Source organism: Indicator indicator, chromosome 1, assembly GCF_027791375.1.
Source record: "Indicator indicator isolate 239-I01 chromosome 1, UM_Iind_1.1, whole genome shotgun sequence".
Lineage (NCBI taxonomy): Eukaryota > Metazoa > Chordata > Aves > Piciformes > Indicatoridae > Indicator > Indicator indicator.
Genome location: NC_072010.1, coordinates 74956375 through 74978717, shown reverse-complemented (window position 1 = coordinate 74978717; position 22343 = coordinate 74956375). Strand labels below are relative to the sequence as shown.

Below are 22343 nucleotides of genomic sequence, written 5' to 3'. Positions count from 1 at the left end.
GTAGGCTAGCATATCCTAAAGGGCCATAAATTCACTTTACTTAAGGCAGTTATAGGGCACAAGAGGCTCTGGTAATAAAATGACCATGTATTTCATTAAATCCACTTGAAGTACTCTTTCAATTATGACTAAATCTGTCTGTTGAGGACACCACATGTAATCATCTAATGGGATTACTACTGGTAGGGAGATGCAGGGGAGGACAGTCGCAGATAACAGACACCAGACTGATGCAAAGTCACACTCAGAGTGTTTCTGTTTCAAAGTAAATTGCTAGTGAGGCTTAAAGTCTAAGCCTCTTATAATCTGCAAATGCATTCATGAAGATGAAATTGCAATGGCTCACTTTGTCTGAAAACCCCATCAAGGTTTTTGTCATAGTGCTTAGACCACATGCAGGCTAAAGCTGTTATTTTACCTTCTTGGTTCTATTTTGGTGATGAATGCCATTTTCCAAAATGACTCACTACAGATAAACACCACACACACACAAAAAAAATCCCCAAACAAAACAAAACCAAAAAACAACAAATAGGTCAATTTTGCATAACATTTGAAAGTAAGAAATTCTCTATGAGCAAAGCAGATTCAGTAAAATTAATGTGTCTGCTAGTGAGAGGTGACAGGTGAGACTATTCACACATGCAACCTTCCTTTTAAGCAATGAACACAAATCTCAGTAAGAATTTCAGTAATGTCAGTATGGAAACAAATGCACCTCACTATCATTATTAAGCCTCTAAGTATGCCCAGTTTATATCAGATTTGCATTGGATGGTCTGGATGTGCAGTAAGATAATATAGTTTCTGCCCAGTTTTGCTTGTTGTTTTTTCTTTTAAGAATCCTAAAAGCCAAGATGCTTAAGTATCATAGTTTTCCTTTGGAACTTTTAACAAAACATTCATTTTCAGTAACATGACTATTACTTAGTCAGTTTTTCACACCAACCATTTTAACTTTTTTCCTGTTTAGATCACAAACAATACTGGAAGGCACTTGGAACAGGCAAGATATCCCACATACCCAGCTCATTCTCTGAGCAAACCCTCACTTCTCCTCAGTTTTCCTTATACTAAAACTCTTGAGTGAGGATGTCTTTTAAGGTCTATTATAAGCAATCCAGAATTGTTCTTGCTTTAACATCCTGGCCTGCAAATAATCTCTCAACAAATAATTCAGCCAAATACTTATCAAAATGTCTGTCAGAGGGAGGTCCCAGCAGGTGAAAGGCACAGTCTCCCTGAGGACAGACAGGTTCACTAGCTAAAAACGGTAGAGGCTGAAACTTTGAGAGGTGCAAAAATCAAAACGAGATGGACAGCAGCCAAAGGCAGATTCCTATATTGGAAAATACTTGGGCTCTGTCTAGCATCACAAAGGCAAATAGTGGACATTCAACTACCTTGCAGAGGCCATTTTATGCTTGCTAATCTGTTAACCCTCTCCTCCATCTCCTCAAAAGGAATGCTTCAGAAAGAAGTGTTCCTGTGACTTGGCATGGAGTAGCAACCCTTTTACCTGGTGTCTCACCTCAAATATTTGTTTTCAACAGTCTTATGTTGTTTGCAAGTGTGCTGGTTTTGGCTGGGATAGAGTTAATTATGTTCAGAGTAGCTGGTATGGGGCTATGTTACGGATTTGCTCTAAAAACAGTTTTGGTAATACGGAGATGTTTTAGTTGCTGCTAAGCACTGCTTACACAAAGTCAAAGCCTTTTCTGTTTCTCACCCCACCAGTGAGTAGGCTGGGGGTGCACAAGAAATTGGGAGAGGACATGGTTAGGACAGCTGACTCCAACTGACTGAAGGGATATCCCATACCATATTTCATCATGCTTAACATATAAATCTGGGGGAAGGAGAAGGCAGGTGGGGGATGTTCGGAGTGAAGGTAGTCCATCTTCCCAGGTGTCAGCCCAGCTTTTCTGCAGATGGATGAACATCTGTCTGCCAGCTGGAAGTAGTGAATTAATGGTTTTGCTTTGCTTGCATGTGCAGCTTTTGCTTTACTTACTAAACTGTCTTTATCACAACCCACTAATTTTCTCACTTTTGCTCTTCTGATTCTCTCCCCTATTCTACCAGTGGGGAAAGAGTGGTGCTTAGTTGGGGCTGGAGTTAAACCATGACAGCAAGCCATGTCAGGCACAGTAAGCAGAAGACTTTGCCAGCCCTCCCTTTTTCCAGTTAAGACAGGAAGTAACAGAAATCACTAGGCAATTCTGAGGGCACTTAAAAGATACACATCTAAGATCGTATGCAGAACGGCAGGGAGGACCTGGTCTGAGGGTGATCAACGATTGTTCACTTTTTGGTTGAGACTATTATCTGGGAGTGACTGCGGTGCTACCACACTGTTATCCCTTCTTGTTGTCCTACAAATAGTCACGTTTCAAGGACTATGCTCCCTGGCATCCTGTCCAGAGCAGGTGGAGCTCACTTCACAGGTGCCACAGTGCAAATACAATTAAATTAGGTATCACTTAGAAAACAATTACTATCAGTCTTAGCCCTTTAAAGGTTCTATAACCTGCTACTAGGGCAAACCATGTGTTTGAACTAATCTAATTTTTTTTTTTTTTTTTTTTGTGGGGCAGCAGGAGATTCAGGGGATGCAGCACGTTATGGGGAAGCAGATCAAATTTATTTTTTGTGCTGTGATTAAAGAAAGGATGGTGGCACATACCATTTCTAACAAGCCTCAAGAGTCTCGTATCAGATTAAGTACAAAAATCAAAGGTATACTTTTAACAATAATGACACACGTAGGAAGGTAAGACGCCAAAGGGATCCATCGTGCATACCCATTTCTGAAGGATCAGCTGCAACTAGATTGCTGCTTTACACAAACACTGGAGACAACTCTGCAAATTTACCATGAGCAGAAGACATTTTGCAAGTAACATGTTCATTGGGCTGGAGAAGGGCCAGGTCAACAGAATGCAACATGAACTTAAGGCTGGTGTTCTCCTTTGCTTAACAAGGGCTGCAGGAAAAACACATGGCAGTGTCAACAGCCATGGATGAGGCACGCACAGTGACAGCATGCACCCGCTGCTGCACAGCACACAGAGGATCAGGAGTTTTGGCCCCCGGTCTTCCCAGCTGCCTCAGCTGCAAGCAGTTTGTGAGGAGCAGGGTCCTCATCCTAAAATGGGAAGAGGTCACATGCTGCCTTATTATCATTGGATGATTAAATACGCTTCTGAAGTCTACACATCCTCAAAAATGAGGTGGTTGACCACTGTGATGATCCTATCCTCCTGGCACAGGTACCAATGCCTGGCACAGAGCAGGAAGTTGGGAACAACTCGAGTTCTTGGCTTTGAAATGACATGAAGAGAGCTTGAGCTTCAAAGCAGACCAAAAAGGTTAAGTCAAATGGGTGGTATAAGCTTAACATTTCTGAAGGAATGAATCATACTGAAGTCTTTCATCATCTCCAGAGATTTCTTTCCCCACATGTGCCCTGTACTCCTGGGGCTGCCATGTGTTCAGTCAAGATGAAAGCTAACATGCAGCGTCCAACTTTTCAAACAGTAGTCTAATTGTGAAGGAACACTTAATTGTATTGCTCAATTCAGATCCTTGATGCTCCGATAAAACTAGTGAATGAAATCTATATTCCTGCTTACAACCAAGGGAAAGACACAAACCCCTGAATATTAACAGAGAAATGGAATACAACATGTAATTTTGATGCAATGGGATGTAAGTAACATTCAACTCATGATAAACCTGGGTCAGATTGCTACTGCTGCATAATCCTCACTGACCAGTTTCAGAAGTAAATAGGTAGGTAACTTTGCAGACATTCTCACTGGATTGGATTTCCAGTAGCTAAGGGTCTGAAAGTAGAGGTAACACATCAGCTAAGTCAAACGCTGTCCAATATTGAATCATATTAACAAAAAATTAATGTTTCAGAACTGTTTATTATTTTAGTATGTCTTTGATAACTATTAGTTGCCAAATCCTATAGTCTTCAGTTTTCTTAGAATCTATGTCACAACCTGTGACTGCAGTGTGATTTAATCGCTATAAATTAAGTAATTAAACAAGAACAGTACTGTAGATTGTTGTAACTCCTTCATTAGTTCGACCAAAGTCTGTTGATCAAAGTTTGAAGTTGATTTCAAAAGACCTTGCTTTAAAGCATCTAAAGCAGTAAAGGACAGACATTAAACACTTATCTTTTCATATGAACCCAAGGTCACTCAAAAGACATACACAGAAATGGAATAACCAAGTAATTTTATCTGCTTTTAGACAGCTCCTGAAAGTCAGTCTTCCAAATGTAAGCAATTAGGTAAGATTTAAGCAGTCAGCATCACACCATTCTTCCAGAAAAGAAGAGTATCAGTTACTTTGATACTTTGGCTTCTAGAAGTCATTGTAAAGTCTGCTAGTATCCTAGGTTCCTTTGCGTGAAACAAACTCCTAGAGGATAACTTGGTAGAAATGTACAAAACAAAAGAGTAACCATTTACTATCAAAAATTACATTGTTATTCCATCAGTGAAGTTTTTACAGTAGTACAAGCACTTATGTCAGCCGAAATAAAAACCTGAAAAAAGGGTATTTGGCATGGCGTAACTTGTATTTACGACCTTATTAAAAGATTACTGTTTCAAGTCTGTTTCTTTGAAGCTCAAAGTCCGTGGTCAATGAAGACCACAAGCCAACTGATACCCAACCATTGTTGAGGCCAATGGCTACCTTGGAAAGACAAGTCTATTTTTACTGTTGAGTGGGATGCTATATGGCACAAAATAGATCTCTTTTGTCAGTTGGGGTCAACTGTCCCAGCTGTGTCCTCTCCTATCCTCAGCCTATGCATTTTGGTGTGTACAAAATGAGAAGGTTTGAGAAATACCTTGACACTGCACAAGCCTTGCACTATAACTGGTATCCTATAAACACTGACACAAATCTAAAACACAGCACTGTACTGTCAGCTGTGAAGAAAGTTAACTTCACCACAGCCAGATGCAGTGCAAAGACAGATCATGCAATATCCATTCCAGAGGATTCGGCACTGAAAAGGTTTTGGAGTGCTTTGATACAAAACACATTTGTTGAAGTGACAATACTGCAAAGTGTTATACTAGATAAAGCTCTGCAATGATCAAGTCCAGGTACTAGGATTTTTAAGAGGTTTTGATTGGGTTCAGCTGGCCGACTGAAAGAGGACTTCTTCCACATTCCTTCTGCATTTTGGAAAGTCACCACCTGCAAGTAGCTTCAAAGCACTTTCAGCCTTTTCCTCCTGAAGCTGCTGTAAAAAGAAATACAAGCACTATAAACAACTGAGCTATTTTAAGTTGCTGTATTTTAGGACATTATGTGAAGTCAGTGCTGGATATGGTGTGTTAAGTTGACTGACTTGTCAAAGTGCAACAGCTGAACATCCTTGTCACAATTAACTTCTGTGGCCTCCTAAATTGCCCTAAAGATCAAGGGACATTAAGGAATTTTATCATTTTAGGGTGGAACATGAAACCTGCTCTTGATGCCTTCTCTGGAGAAAGAAAACCACAAACAACCCTAACAAGCACAGGCTTTATTTGCAACAATTAATAATATCTGTCGGATTCTTCTAGTATGACTCTTTTTTTTTTTTTTTTTGGTGACTCAATGTTTTAAATGCTTCCAGCCTTGGCAATGACACTGCATTCATAGCTTGATGACTTCCTGAAAGTAGCATTATAAAGTAGCATCTCACCTATTCGGACACAAAACATCAAGACCCCCACCCAAGATATCAATCCCAGTGGAAATCCACAGTAGAACTAAACAGCAGAAACACTAGTAAGAGTATAATTCTGAGCTCAGAGTCATTGGTGACCATTCACTGTGTGAATTTTACTTGTAACTGCAGATAGAATACTTTTTCTTTTTTTAAAGTGGTGTTACCATGGACAATGTGTCAGTATTTAAGAGCAAGCTAAGCAGAATTGCATGTATTTACACACAGGCATCCCATTAGCCTTCTCGAACTTAACCAACATCAGGTTGGATTTTGGCTAAATCATTATTTAAAATGATCTTATCTTCAGGTAGATAAGCTTCTTAACACTTTAACAAAGACAGAAAAATTAACTCTCTACAGAAAGCAAGTGCTCAGAATTCAAGATTTTGGTGGTGTTGAGGTGATAATCATAGCTTCTAGTCCCAAAGACAATGGTGAAACTCAAAAGTCACAAAAACTTGAAAAGGAACAAAATTAACTGGAACCCTTTAAAAACATGAGTTGCCAGGAAGATAAAAGAATGTCTACCTTTCCTTTCCATAACTAGTAACTACAAAGATTTCAGCAGTATAGTCCAGTAAGAAACAAACCCTGCATGGATTCACTGAAAACAATGCAGACAAACTCAGCCAGCCAGAAAACCAGCCGCGCTGAAGCACCAACACGCTCCTCAGGCACTCCAGGAAAGGGATGCACTTGGTATTATGCATCAGTGTGTGGGAAATGGCATCTGAAGGCTGTCCATAAAGAGTACATGTCCTGTTCAATTAACAGTTGACATAGTTGTATATAACTGGACCAATGAGAAGAGTAGCTGAGATTCATTATTCAAATGTGTTGAGTGATTTTGTTAACAAATGTGTTCTCATACAACACTTCCACAGATTTTAATATTCTGACATGAAAACAGCAACTTCAGTTCACTGGAAACAGTTTTCTTTTTAATTTTACCACAAAAAGGCAAAATAAACTCTTTCACTGTAATGTTATAGCTTTTAATATTCCTGAGCTGCATTTTAGAAGCAAAAGTATTTTTAAATTGAATTAACAAGAGACACTGCAGCCTTAGTTTCCAACAACACGAGTAAAAATAACATTGCAAGAAGGCCCCTTATTCAAAAGACAATGGCTAGCTCTGTATGTACCTGAAAAAATGTTTCAAGTGGCTCTATACCACCTGAAGTTATTACAAAGCCAAATATATCAACAGACTAACAGAACAATTTTTCAGCCATTTAACCACTCTTTCTTACTTTCTACATCAGTGTGCCTCTCCCACATGGAAAGTATTATTATACAAACAGCATTACATGCCAGAATAATTTGGGCCACAAAGCTTGGCACCAGACAGACACATGAAGGAATTGTAGTATACCTTTACAGTCAGTTTTAAAAACTGTATCAATGTCCTGCTATATATCTCAATCAGCAAAACCCCCTGCCTTGTTAAATATGATTTCATCGAATGCATCAGAAAGCATTTTAAATTAAACCAGCATGTAATAGCTTGTTGCATCTGGAGTTCCTATAGGTGGCACCTCTGTATTTCTCAAGCCAAATTAGGTGATACAGAGATAAAACCTAAACCGACTTAAATTAATGATTAGAAATCTGAAAATTAAGAAAACAGATTGGCCTTGAGCACAAGCACAGGCGGTTGTGGCAGAAACCCAGAAAGAGACAAGAAAGCATGAAGGAAATGTCAAAAAAATCAGGCATATCTTTTCATGATTTCAGGGACCAGATGCAACTTAACATTGGTTGAAACAAACATATTTTCTACAGTAGTCACACCGACGAGGTCTCGTTCACAACTTTATGGCCCTTTTGTCCAATCACAGCCTTTACAAGGAGACAGAGCCTCCACTACCCACTCCAAGTACTCCTTTGCTTACTCAGCGATCTCCTCCGGTGCCTTCGTCTCCTGCTCACGCTTCTGCGACTACGACTTCTTTCTCTTCTGTCTCGTTTACGTTCACTACTTCGAGTTCTTCTGTACCGTGAGCGTCGGTGGCTTACGCTCCTTCCACGAGGACTATGGCTTCGTCGGGGACTGTAACTTCTGCTAGAGTGTCTGTAATACCTCCTTTCTTGTCTGCGCTTTTCCTCCTGGTAACTCACCTCTCTTCTGTGTCTGCTCCTCTCTCGTTTACCCTTACCCTCATCAGTGTTTATGCTGCTACACGAACGGCTCTTTCTTCTCCTTGGCTCTGTGCTGCGTTTGCCCTGCTCACAATGTGAGTCCTTCCTGTAGGTATTCTGCTCATAGCTAGAAAGGCTCTGCTGCTGCTGGTTACTGGCAGGAACATATGAAAGTACCCCTGAACTTCTTTTTTCAGAAGACCTCTCAGAGTTTGTAGTATGAAGTTTCTGACCTTCTTTGACATGAACTTTGTCATGAATGTTGCCATTCAAGTACTTGCATTGAGTGTTTACACTCTCAGGGGATGCTACTTCTCTTTGGGAGTCAGAAGTCAGTTTGCCTGCAACAGCCTGTCCTGAGGTAGAAGTGATACAGCTGGATGACACAGTGTGTGGAACACCACTAGGAGTTTTTGGCATATCAGACTGAGATGCTTCGGTTTCTTCTTTGTTTTGGTTAACTGCATCCATTTTCTTGCTCAGAAGATTGTTCAGCAGCTTCTCCCTTAGTTCCTTTTCTTTTCTCTGCAACCCCAGTGCTCTCTCTTTTTCCTCTTCCACACGTTTGAGCTCAGCCTCCTGGAGCCTTCGCCTCTCCTCTAACTGCTGAAGACGAATCTTTTCTTCATTATGTTCTTGCTCCAAAAGCTTTACTGTCTGAAATAGAGTCAAGGGAAAGGTAAGAGTGACCAAAAAAAGTATTTATAGACTTGCTTATGCTTCCAAATCCTACCAAAACACAAAAGTAGCAATATGGCAAGAAACCAAAATCTAACAAACAGAACTTAACCATCCCAACATAAAGCTGTTGTTTTCCTCTTGAAGGGAAAAAAACCCAAACCAATTGTGATGGTTTTAAAGACTGTGTCTTTAATTTTTCTTCACAAAGTTCAAGCAGAAAAGTGAAAGAATGTAAATAAATCACTATTGGGTGTAAGAAAGCAAAATAATGATTATTCTAAATACTTCCATTGGAGAGATAGAAATGTTTAAGAATCACTACTCAAAACAAGGTCAGTCGGGCAGTCTCGCAGTCTTCTCTCAGTTTGGCTGCTTCTTTCCTGGCTGAAGATAACACACACCCCTGCATACTGACCTTGACAAGCTAAGTCTAACAGCCTCTCTACTTCTTGGCTCTCTCTGCCTTCTGCCAGGAGGGTCTGGGGGGAGTCCTTCTGGCTTGGCCCCTTAGGGGGAAGGCAGGGGGCCTCGTTGTGTTTTTCTGTTGATCGTACATATTTGTAAATGTTGTGAATAGTGTATATTTGTACATATTCATTGCATTTCATCATAGATTGGAGTTTTGCCTCTAAATACAGCTTCGTTTGCTTCCAGACTGAGATAGCCTAGTTATTGTCGGTGTGGGAGGGGGATTTCAGCTTTCATACTGTAATACCAATCAAACCAAAATTAGTCCATAAATTCTTTTGGGTGTTAGTTTATCATGGCTGTTTCACAACGCAAAAATAAAACTTGTTTTTTAAGACTACTTAATACAACAAAAGTGCCACAGAAGCTAGAACAACATGTGAAATTTGAAGTATTATAATACATCTGAAGGTGTTGATCAGACAATCTTCCTCTTTCAGAAATATAAATTTAGAAAGCTTGCAAGAAGTATTTGTCTGTTCTCATAGCATTTGACTGACCACATAGCACTGTATGAGTTCAAAGCCACTCCTGTGGTACTCTGGTATAAAGGCAAAAAAAACCCTGTGCTTTGCCACACAGTTTCTCATTTCTACAGAAAAGTCTTAAGCAAATGGCATTCTGCTTCAGTGAAAATTTACAATGCCATTAAAGACGCAATCGAACATTCGAAACCTTAGCTGAGAGCACTCTTCCTACAGAAAATTCAGTCTGCACATTTGCAAATATTAAATAATGGAAGCTCATTTTCTCAAACTGCAAAGAACAGGTAATGGAACTGCTGAAATCCACACAGGAAACAGCACCAAAACTGGAATTAGAAATAAGGAGCCTTGTATCTTATTCTCTGTGTTTAGCTGACATTATCATGTTTACGCATTCTTTCAATGGACTTAAAAGCAAGCCAATGAATTACCTCACATGTAAAAGAATTATATTCAGGACTAGAGGTTCAAGTTCACTTTTCTGTATTTTAACAAGGGAGAAACACTGTTCCATTGCACTTTTTTTAAAATTTTTTGTCTAAGGAATAGCATCTGGAGAGGCACTACATCTGTTGTTTAATAAACAGCATTCCTCACCCCCTCTCTCAAGTCAGAAATGCTTTGCTCTGCTAGGCTCCTCATTAGCTTCTGAAATAAATATTGAAGTTACCTTTGCCCTGCTTAGCAGTTCTGCGATTAGTCTAATGGACTGAAGATTTCGTTGAGCTAACAGGAGCTTCCTTTCTTCTAACTTTATCTTCTCTTGCAGTTTTTTCTGTTCTTCAGCTTGAAGCTTTTCAAGTTGCTTTTTGTTTCGTCGAACCTCACGATCTTTCTGTTTCTGTTCTCTCTTACGCAACTTTTCTTCTCTTTTTCTCTCTCGCTCATATTCTTCAAGTTCTCTCTGCTTCCTAAAAAGAGACTAATACTTTTACCTTATCTAAGGCAGGTATGAATTTAGACTTCTACTCTATGTAAAAAATATATTTTCTACTTTGAGTAGACTTGTTTCTAAGTAAGCCTTGTTGATTAGCGAAAAGCAGAAAACAGTGAACATTTTAACCCCCAGCTGTGACAGCATAAATCACCAGCCTGCCAATATTTAAAAACAAGTTGGAATACAAACATAAAACATCACTACAACAAAATTTTAACTTTTTTTTAAGCCAATCAGACCAGAGACAATAATAGTACGTCAGGTAGGTGGGCAGTCAATCTTCATAGTGAGAAGAAAATTACCATGCCAATTAATATGTGTGGGGTTGGTAGGTTTTATTTCAGTCATTAGGACACAATAGCAGCTTATGTAAAAGGCCCAGGAATTCCAAGGTCAGATGTGTAATGGCACGATTTTTAGGAAACTGAGTGTTTTGCAGATTTGGTATTTTGAAGTAAACATAAGCATTAGTGATGACCTAAATAACTATAGAGTTTCAGAAACTATTTAATATTGAAACATTAAGCAGTAAGAATTTATATACATCAAGGCAAATGGACACTATTACAGTCTCTGAAACAATGTGCTCCATTTGGGTTTATATTCTGGATAGCTCTCTTATGATGTTTGTGCCCCTAGACATTTTCTTAAAACATCACTGTTAATACACACCTGTATCCCACCCTTTCCCTATCCTGGAAAAAATACGAGTGCATTATTTTCAGTTCTTCACTTACAATGCACATTTTTCCATCAGAATGACTACACATCATGTACGTTCTCAGCTCTTGGAATTACAGTTCAAGAAAAAGAAAAAGAATCGTTTTGAAATCTCATAATCCCTGAATCCTATTTACTTTGAAGGATCTCAATATTCTCACTCAATTTAAGTGCTTCACTTTAGCTACAGGAGTAGGACTCTGAAAGGAAACTTGCATTTAGTTTTTGCCTATTGATACTGATGTGAAGAAGCATCCACAGTTTTATTTTGCCTGACTGTTAAAAATATAATTCAGCAATAAGCAATATATACCTTTCTTCTTCTTTTTGTTTTTCCTCAGCTTCTTTCTCTCTACGTTTTTGTTCTTCTCTCTGTTTTTCAAGCTCTTGAAGCTTTTGCCTTTCAAGCTGACGTTTTTTTATTGATGCATCACTAAGGTGTTTTGTTGAGTCAAAAGAAACCTTTACAAGATAGAATTGAAAACAGTTTTAAGCAGACGAAGAGATAAATTCCCTACAACCTAAACAACTCCCCAGCCATTTTTACCTAGCACATAGGTATCCAAACCACAGTTTAAGTATAAACAGAAATTTTTAATGTTTTTTAAACCAAAGGGACCTTCTCTGCATACCTAGAGCAAGCATTGGAGTACTATAACCAGGTAACTGAGAAATAAATGCCTGCACACTAAAACAATCAGGTGCCAGTTTACACTATTGTGAGTGACATCCAGAAGTACATCCTTGTGTGGTTTAGGCCTTGGATGTCCAATGTTTTCTACCTGTCAGAACAGCAACATACAGAATTCTTTCAACTCATGTATGCTAATTAGAGACTGCACAGCAATAGGTAGAAATGGGCCTAAATAAAGCCCTCCCTTTCTGTCTGAAACTGCAATACTTCAGTTTGGAAGAAAAAACAGTTCTACAATATTCAGCAGCATCTGGTTTAACTGTGTCCCCATCAATGCCAACACCAAGATTCCCAGAGGTAAACTTTTCTGAACTTCCAAGTTTGAGACTGGGTACACAAGAGAAAAGGAAGTTACATACACCTTAGAAATGAGACCTGGGAAAATGATCAACTTACAGGACATACAAGTACACCTTGGCCATCTCCAGCTGCATGCTGGAGCAGGCCATCAGTAGACATCACAGCCCTTTTGTCCTACTCTTTTCATCCTACGTAATCCACCTATGTGCCAGCAGGCAGTAGTCTGTGATACATTCCCACAGGCCCATCATTGTGAACCAAGGGGCAGAGCACACACTCTTGAAGCACATACTCTTGAGTTGAACGCACCGAGGCTCTATGTAAAATGACATTTCAATAGCAGGCTAAAAGGACAGATAGGAAGAAACAGACATGGTGTCATGACCCTGCATGAAAGAGATCTATCCTGACAGCACAGTCACAAACACAGTCCTCTCTTTCCTATCAATCTCCAGGGAAGCTGCTGAGAAGGAGTGCTTCTGCTTGCATGTACAAACTAAATTTGGAATCCTAATCCCCTGCATATAAATGGTAGTTTGAATTTCACATCCCCTTGAAAACTTTTGAGGGTCGAAGTCCAGAAAGTTTCTATGCTCCAACGTACAAACTTGGATAACCAGATGAAAGATTATGGTATTTTACTTATACTAACTAATCTACTATGTAAATAAATATTTGCATGCCCGCATTACAGAGAGGAGCACTCAAGCTTTTTCCTGAAATAACAGTTTCTGATTTCATGAATGACTATTCAGCATTCTCAAACATTTCATTGAACCACTATGTAAATGCACAGACCAAAGCCAAGTTTTCTTCAAGCCATGCTTTCAAGATACTACACCTGAACAGAATGTCTTGTGTTCTCCTGTCATGGTTCTCTTTTCTAAGACAATGAGGTTACAGAAAAAACGATCTGGAAAACTCAGTATGTAAACATTGAGAATGAAGCATACTGCATTCACAGGAAACTGTGTTACAGATTAACACTGTCATTTAAATTTTCATGAGGCCTCTCTCTGTGTGAACTGCACCAGTGCTTAACTGTGTATTTCCAGACAGTACAGGCCCCCTGCTATTGAACTGCGTAATTCTGACACTTGTCTGGTAGACCTCATTATCAACACAGAGAGCAAATACAGAAGCTGTGGAATTCTCTTCCCAAATTTCTATTCGTAGTGAACACAAGAGAGAACAATGAGCTTTAAAGTCAACCTCCCGGTGAAATACATCTGAATTAAAATTTTAAGTGAAATGACAAGATTTATAAATCCCTATCAATTTCATGCTCATACACTTGGTCCTTCCATCAAGGTCTCATTTCTAGAACTGTATTGCTTAAAAGAAAAAAAAAAGTAAAACCCCACTCACTTTGTCTAACACCACCTTCTTTCTCCATCACTTTCCTTTAAAAATTCTATTGCAGCTGTTCCATAAAATTACAGTAGTGCTGTTCACATCATCTGTTGTCATTACTACAGTGTATAGATACAGCTTTTAAGCACTAGAGAAATAAGACCAAGTTGTACTATGTCTTTCACATGGGTTCCCATAAAAAAAAAACAAAACACTAAGTTTCTCACCTTTATATTGCAAGCCACTGCTTTGCCATCATCGCCTTTATACATCAGCTTCATCCCTCGCAGGGCGTTCATGGCCTTAATGAAACCAGCATACTCTTGATATTGAACATAAGCTTCAAAATTTAAATGGCCCCCGAAACTAAATGTGTGAAAATTTCTGCCAGTCATTTCTTCTCTGTAAGGGTCCAGCATGGGTATATCCACATTACGTATTTCTCCAAAATTCTTGAAAACTTTAATAAGGACTTCTTCACTTGGCTTTTCCGAGCCAGAGTCCTTTGCTGCAAACCACTTACAAGGTAAGCCCTCTAAGTGAATAGTGTCTGGCCTTTCCCCCGGCAGAGTTTCATTCATATCTTTTGCATCACGGAAAAATGAGTCCCAGTCATGTCTGGTTGGAAAGTCAATCTTATATTCTGCAGCACGGACTTTTAAAATGTCTGAGAAGCCGCTGAGCTTTATTGTTTTGCCATCAAGGCATGCCAGAAAAGACTTAACCAAACTTTTATTTTCAACCTCTCCTTCAAACCGGATGAAATCCATTGTGCTTTTAGAAATCCGCAGAGTGGAAAATTGATGAGTTTGCACCATCCCTTTCAATCTTTCCATCACTTCCCAGTTCGAAATGGATTTTCCCGGTTGTTTCAGCTGAGGAAGTGCCACACTGATGGTCATTTTTGTAATAGGCTTAAGGTATAACCCACAGGGAGCACAGAGCTCTACAGCTTCTGATGTATCATGAACTATTGTTGCAGCAGCCATAGCACAGAAAAAGCATAGAATAAAAAAAAATAAAAGATGCAAGTTTAAGTTGCAGGCCAACAGTAATCAAATAAAATAGCCCTTATCCGTAAATAATAGAATTTTTTGGCCACTTAACCATTCCCAAGATAAAACAATGCTTCTTAATACAGGAGTCAATTACAGAGTTAAAACTGAGCAATACAAACATCTTAAATTACTTTATAACCACTACAGCCTAGAAGTAATTAAACCTCAGTAAGGTCTCAAAAAAAACCAACCAAACAAAAAAACCCTAAGAAGCTGATGACAATCTTAGGAATACATGAAGTTGGTATGTGATGGCTCAGAAAGCAGCTACCCTTTCTCAAGAAGGAAGGAAGGAACTGGTGGAACGATGTCACACCGCTTTGAAGTCTACTTAACAACCAGTAAACCCCAGCAGGCTAGCGCCGAGGCGGATCCCACGTTCCGGTGTCTGCAACGAGAGAAAAACGTCCCTTTTATGTAAACGCCTTACGGCCCACCGCCCTCCCTCCGAGCAGCGCTGAGGAGCCTCAGTTGTACAAAGCGGGGAAGCGCCGTGAGCAACACTGGAGGCAGCGACCACCATCGGCCGCACGACCTACCCGCGGGAAGGCTGGCAACTGCCCTCTAAGGGATGAGCCCAGGTGGCGGGGCAAGACGCCGTCGAGAACGCCCCGTTTCTCTCTCCGACACTAGCGGGCCGGGCCGAATAGGGCACCCTCCGCCGCCGTCTCCCCTACACGTTCCCCGACCGCCAGAGCCCAGCCGCACCTCGCAAGCCCCCAGAGCCCGGAGGGACCTTCCCGGCGCCCGCCTCACCCGCAACCGGCGGCGTGGGCCGACCCCACGGGTAACAGCCGCCAACGCCGCGTGCGCCACCCTCGTCGACCCCAGCCCGTGCCGGACCCTGCCCCTCCGCGGTCCCCCTGGGCCGCTTCCGCTTCCGCCTGGTGGAGCGCTCCCCGGCCGGCAAGGGGGCGGGCGCGCTCTATGGCAGCCCTCTCTATGGCAGCGGCATGACAGCGGCGCCTGGCGGCGGGGCGGGAGAGTGGGGGCTGAAAAACAACATCGCTACCTTGGGGTGAAACTGTAGCCCGTGTTCGTTGCTTTCACACAGAGACCTTCAACAGTACAAGAACACAGAAACCCTGCCGAAAGCCACCCCACTGCATGAAGGACAGAGATGGTGCACTGGAGGTCACCAACTACCGAAAAAGATAGCCTCCAACTTGCTACTTACTGCACATTTCCAAAGGAGCGTGCTTTTTTTTTGAGAACAAATCCAAATCTTGTATTAATGAAAGAACAGCACAAATCAACTCTGCAAAATTTAGTTGCATAGACACGAGTTCCTAGTGCTGTTTGACATGCTGTATGATATCTAAGCTACATATATGGGCCTGGAAAATATGCCACATGACCTACAGGAAACCTGACTTGCACTATCAGCTGAAGGTTATGCTGGACACCCTACAGCATCCCAAACGGCAGTCCACATCTGAGTTGACAACTGAATTCAGTCTTCATCTGCTTTACCATCAGCAGATTCCTGACACTTGGGGTGTCTGCAAGTGAGGGATGCAGAAGTTGCCACATATGCACAGGAGAATGCCTACCTCCATTCCCTGCACCACTACCACCACTGTCCAGATATGCAGTCTCACATTATCAGAGGACTCCAGTTTCAACATGGACTGTAGCTGCATGCCTGCACCTACCTATCTCAATTTTCTGATACTCATCCCTGGCCCACAATCTGTTTCTGCTGCTGCCGCCAACCTCCTACTCTCATGTGGGGATTCACCCACTACAGCACCTTCCTGTCCCTTCTCCAGTGTTTTAAAACAGGCCACACCTTTGATAAACTCCCACCACTTGAGAAATTGGAACTGCAGTAACTTTCAGTGGTAGACTGGTGCTAACCATTGTGTGGAAACAATTACTTTGAAGCACCAAAGAAACCACTCAGCGCAGGAGGCCACCATCAATCCTGCAGCTGCAGCAAGACCACAATCATTGTGTAGAAGTTCTATTTCATGCTGCAGATGCTGGTGACTGCTGGCCCTACACCTTTTTTATGATCTTGTTAAGTGCTAGTGTAAAGGCAGTATCATGAACTACTGCTACCATACAAGAGCTTGAAATTGTGCTCAGTCTGACAGCACCTGAATAGTATGTTACACATTTTTCTACAAACTTGCACTTGAGAGTGCACGAAGCAGGCCTAGTTATGTTCCAGAAAGTTTCAGTAGTGCAGTGAGACAATGCATATGGTGAAGATTTTGAATGCTGTGCATAATGATAGCCCCATCCCTTGAAATTGTTCCAGAAATACTCTGTACTTTTAACTCAAAGAGTAAATCAATACTCTAAAAAGTTACAAGTTGTCAGAACTAAGGTTACCCATGCCCTGACATCAGCCACAACCATGACAGCTTTCATAAACTAATTTTCTGACACACTTGGAAGAGCTGTTACAAGCTGTATGTTTAATAATATTGTAATACATATAGGCAAGAAAAATTAGTGATAATTGTGATGCATATGGTTTTTTAAAGATGTAATCAAGCATCAAGATGGAGTGTGGAGAGCAAACTGTGTTCAAATGCAGTCCTCTGCATTAAGCAGATGTGTCTTTTTAATTTATTTTTTTTCACTGTAGTGAGATACCTGAATGAACAAATAAAATTTCATTCTTTAGGTTTCAGAGTCTGAAATGAATGTCAGTAAAGCAAGAGCATCACACCCACCAGAAAGAGGAAGGATGAACAGGCAAAGTAAACATCAGTAAGGGACAATATCCAAGTGCACATTGTATGTAAATCTGGTTCATATTGTAAGACATTGTCTTTCCCTAACTTTGACGAATACGTTGTATTACCCACCTTAAAAACTATCCAAGCATGTCTAAAAGCTTGTAGCTTTTTTTTCTGACTTCAGCAGACCGTCTAATAGAAGATACTACTTCTGCGTGTAAACTTTCCCGTATGTACCTTCACTAGTTACAACACTGGATCCCACAAACGTTCACTAGAGGGAGCGCTTGTATTTACATATGCGTAAGAGACCCAGTCATAAACAAAATCAAAATAGGCTATAACCAATAGCTACTAGTTTTGTGTTCATGCCAGACTACATACCGTTATTCCTTTCTTGAAAGATAATATAATTGTCCCATGGTCTTATCTGTGTACTACTTCTGCTCTTCCTGATACGCACCATTTTCCTTACCTTAATAGTAATTTAGAATCACAGAATTGTCAGGGTTGGAAGGGACCTCAAGGACTGTCTAGTTCCAACCCCACTGCCATGGGCAGGAACACCTCACACACTAGATCAGGTTGCTCAGAGCCACATCAGCCTGGCCTTCAAAAATTCCAGGAATGGGGCTTCTACCACCTCCCTGTGCAACCTCTTTCAGAGTCTCACCACCCTCAAAGTGAAGAACTTCTTAACATCCAATCTCAATCTACCAATTTCTAGTTTTGCTCCATTCCCTCTAGTCCTATCACAACCCAACATCCTAAAAAGTCCCTCACCAGCTTTTTGCATGCCCCCTTCAGATACTGGAAGGCCACAATAAGGTCTCCTTGGAGTCTTCTCTTCTCCAGACTGAACAGCTCCAACTCTTTCAGTCTGTCTCCATAGGAGAGGTGCTCCAGCCCTCTGATCATCCTCATAGCCCTTCTCTGGACACATTCCAGCACGTCCATATCCCTCTTGTAATAGGGGCTCCAGAACTAGACACAGTACTCCAGGTGGGGTCTCATCAGAGTGGAATAGAAGGGGAGAATCACCTCCCTTGACCTTCTGGCCACATTTCTCTTGATGCGGCCCAGGATACGGTTGGCTTTCTGGGCTGCAAGTGCACACTGGTGGCTCGTGTTGAGCTTCTCATCCACCAGCACCCCCAAGACCTTTTCTTCAGGGCTTCTCTCAAGCCAGCCACTGCCCAGCATGCAAGATATTGCATGGATGTTTGCATTAAATAAAGCAGCAACCCACTATAATTCCATTTCGTTTCCTTCCATCTTCCTTCCTCTCCAAACACATCAAAAAACAACATGTCTTTTTAGTTTAAAACTTACCTGTGTCTGTTGGAGAATCATTTATCTCCCATGCTCATGTGAATCTTTTAGTTTAGAAATACTCCTAGTACACATCCTTTCATCCTTTAGAAACAACTGGAGTACATGGCATCCTGTGGTTACTTTCAGTATAAATTCTAATTTTTGTTGTCATTGAACACAATTGTTGTCTTTCACACAAAACTACTCATTGGGAAGTCAAACACTTCAGGAATGGTATTTGGAGGCAGAGGCAGCAGCACAGAAGAATCTCTTGCACGAGGAGATTGCATAAGTGTTAAAGAGCCATTACAATGTTGTTCTCAAACTCTAAATAGCCTCTCCCCACAAAGCAAAATAATCCCTGAAGTGGGTAAGAACAGGGGAGTGGACCTAGAATACATTGGTTTATTTCCCATGGTGGGTATCATTCTATTTCCTTTCATTGGTTCTTTTTTTTTTTTTTTCCCCTCTAATGGAATGCTATGTGTCTGTAAAGTGTGTTGATTTGATGGATTGTCTGCTTTTGAAAGGATACATAATATTGGAAGCAATGCATGTGCTGATGCAGGACAATTTAAATTAAGTGGAATTAATCATCACTTCCTGTGGATGGTTCTCCATAGACTTAATTGTTGTATTCTGCTTAACGTGGTAGAATATGTCAATATACAGAGACATCTTCACTCTCCCTAATTCATCTTTATGGCAGAGAACTGGTCTTGTTAGCATAGATTAAAAGCATGCAATTCAGAGCAGGTTCTTTACTACTAATTTATCTTGGTACACTGTGCTCTCTACTAACTATCTTACATTAGACATAAATGTCAATATTTTTGCTTTCTGCTTTCAACAAGGAGGAATTAGCTTCTGTAGTTGTACTGGGTTATAAACTGTCTGGTCAAACCATAGTGTGCTGTAGCCTATAAAACATAAGAGTTAGATCTAAGTTGCAAAGACATATTGTACTATGCTTGCTAGCAAGATGTATGTTTTAAATAGTTGTAGTACCATGCTGTCCAATGCATTACTGATTATTTCAGTTTTTATACAGGCATGTGTGAGATGTTTTCACATACCAATAGATTTCAATATCTATCACTTAAATAAGTCAAAATCTTTAAAAAAAAATTAGAGGTTTTTTTTTTTACTCTTTTTGCATTATCTATTTAAGGGAAAATGCCTATTTTTTTTAAAAAAGAGGCAAAATTGCATTATTACAGTTGTAGAACTATGAATTTCTGAAGAGGTTTTTAGCAGGCATGGTCCCCTCTGTAGGTTCAGCCTGCCCTCTCCATTTATGCTTTATGTAAACCAGAAAGACAATAGATATTTTGGTAGATCAGGCACAAGTGATTATGGCTTCAATTCCATGTTTCAGCAGCAATGACTATAGCCCAGCCTTGCTTCCCAACGTACACATCAGGGAGGTCCCCTATGCTCCATCAGAGACAAACAAATTTGCGTCCTCAGGTGTTCTGGTATTCTGTGCTCAGGAGTGACAAGCCACTAATAGGATGCTTTTTTAAAGTACTCTCCTCTCTTTTTCCCCCAGATATGTCAGGAGTTAGAAAAAACACTTCTGAAGGATTTAAATATGAAAAATAAAGCCATGGTTGTCAGAACAAAACTCTTAAGATATGCAGGTACCACATATGGCTAATATTGGACAGCAATCAACTCCCAGGCAGAGACTGAAAGATTAGGTTATTGATCTTGCTACAAACGAGCAGATATTTAGGTACTGTTGCTTGCACACATCTCAATGGATATCCATTGGTGGTATTTTTTGAAAAGATTTCAAAGTGAGATGCTGGCACCATGCATCTCACATCATAGAAGAACTTTACAGAAAACGGAAAATCTACAAAGTTTAGGTCCTCTTCTACCAAACTTCTGCACATAAAATAATTCTTATACATGCTACTATATCCCAGTGAATAAAAAATAGTTTAGTTATCACCTGGCTTTTGATTGCTTTGTTGTTTTAATTTGATTTTTAACAGTAGTAGTATTCCTTCCAAAACATCAGGCAATGTAATTTCCTGCAAAATTAAACACTTGCTCTCTGTTATCTTTCCATGTCTTCAAATTTCTTTCCTTCTTTCTGTGGCTGATGTTCACAAAGGCTATGGAAAAATATAGCTTGAATTCCAAATCTGGTGTAAACGCCACTGCTGATGTGCTTAGAAAGCATATTTTTGCTGGTTTTTGCTGGGATAGAGTTAATTTTCTTCATAGTAGCTTTATGGGTCTAAGTTTTGGGTTTGTGCTGAAAACGGTATTGATCACACCAGGATATTTTAGTTACTGCTGAGCAATGCTTGCACAGTCAAGGGATTTTCTGCTTCTCACCTCACCCCACCAGTGACCAGGCTGGAGACACACAAGAAGTTGGGAGGGGACATAGCTGGGACAGCTGATCCCAGCTGAGCAAAGGGATATCCCATACCATGTGATGTCATGCTCAGCATTTAAAACTGGGCAAAGAAGAAGGAAGAGATGGTGTTTGGCTTCCACAGTAACTGTTAAGTGTTATAGGACCCTGCTTTCCTGGAGATGACTGAGCCCCTGCCTACTGATGGGAAACTGTGAAGTAATTCCTTGTTTTGCTTTGCTTGCATGCGCAGCTTTTTCTTTACGTATTAAACTGTCTTTATCACAACCCACTAATTTTCTCACTTTTGCTCTTCTGATTCTCTCCCCTGTCCCACTGGGGAGGAGTGAGTGAGTAAGTGCTGCTTATCTGCTGGACGGGGTTAGTCTATGACAAGATTAGAGGACATACTGCAAGGACGTTCAGCAGTCCTTGGTACCTATAGTATGGGCTGTTTCTTTGTTGAGTTAAAGGCTCTTCCTTTCAATTTCTTATGCACTGCTGTTGCTAATTCAAATCTCTTCAGTTTCTTTTATGGCTTTCTGTAATAAGGCCAAAGAACACAGAAACTGTAGTGTGAGTTTTTCTAAATTGCTCATTTCTGTGTCAAAGAGCAGCTCTAATTCTGTTCTTTGTTTTGCAACTTATTTTCACATGACTTTGAACAAGATACTTCCCTATCTGAGCATTGCTTCTTACTGAGTCTATTGACCAGAGTAGACCAGAAAGATGCTAAGTAGAGGCACATATTTTAATTTTGCTGCTTGCTTTGAAGTGTCTAATCAAAATGTAAAATGAAATTGATTGTCTAACATTTAGAATATTTATTTCCTATGACAAATAAATAAATCAGCTGTTGCATGTCCAAGCAACAATTTCTGCAGCAATCAGTAATATATCAAAGCCTATCAATCACTACTTTTTAGCCATCTTTACCATGGGACAGATACTTAAAAGTATATTTTCATCTACATACACTACAGTCTAATTGTTGGCAGTGTGATGCCCATCCACAAGAAGGGCTGGATAGAGGAACCTGGGAACTCCAGGCCTGTCAGCCTGACCTCAGTGCCAGGGAAAATTATGGAGCAGATCGTCTTGGGGGCAATCACTGCACACCTGAAGGATGGCCAAGGGATCAGGCCCAGCCAACATGGATTTAGGAAGGGCAGGTCCTGCCTCACCAACCTGATCTGCTTCTGTGATCAGGTGACCAGCCTGGTGGACGTGGGAAAGGCTGTGGAGGTAGTCTACCTGGACTTCAGCAAGGCCTTTGACACTGTCCCCCACAGCAAACTCCTGGCCAAGCTGTCAGCCTGTGGCTTGGACAGCAGCACTCTGTGCTGGGTTAGGAACTGGCTGGAGGGCCGAG

The 22343-nt window shown here is 40.7% G+C and overlaps 1 protein-coding gene across 1 annotated transcript; it reads right to left on the bottom strand.

Moving 5' to 3' along the window:
- Positions 1-6731: 6731 nt before the first annotated feature.
- On the bottom strand, positions 6732-14521 carry AKAP17A (A-kinase anchoring protein 17A). Its single transcript, XM_054383104.1, has 4 exons — positions 13760-14521; positions 11499-11647; positions 10199-10439; positions 6732-8551 (listed from the first exon to the last, which is right to left on the bottom strand). Exons 1-4 carry the CDS (start codon positions 14519-14521, stop codon positions 7619-7621), a joined length of 2085 nt encoding a protein of 694 aa, XP_054239079.1. The 3' UTR covers positions 6732-7618.
- Positions 14522-22343: the final 7822 nt, after the last annotated feature.

What these genes read in the sequence shown, in the direction of transcription:
- AKAP17A (XM_054383104.1), bottom strand. Translation starts at nt 14,521, where the DNA reads ATGGCTGCTGCAACAATAGTTCATGATACATCAGAAGCTGTAGAGCTC. An exon ending in AAACAAAAAGAAGAAGAAAG is followed by an intron (nt 10,440 to 11,498) that starts GTATATATTGCT and finishes GTCTCTTTTTAG; the next exon opens with GAAGCAGAGAGAACTTGAAG. An exon ending in AACTGCTAAGCAGGGCAAAG is followed by an intron (nt 8,552 to 10,198) that starts GTAACTTCAATA and finishes ACTCTATTTCAG; the next exon opens with ACAGTAAAGCTTTTGGAGCA.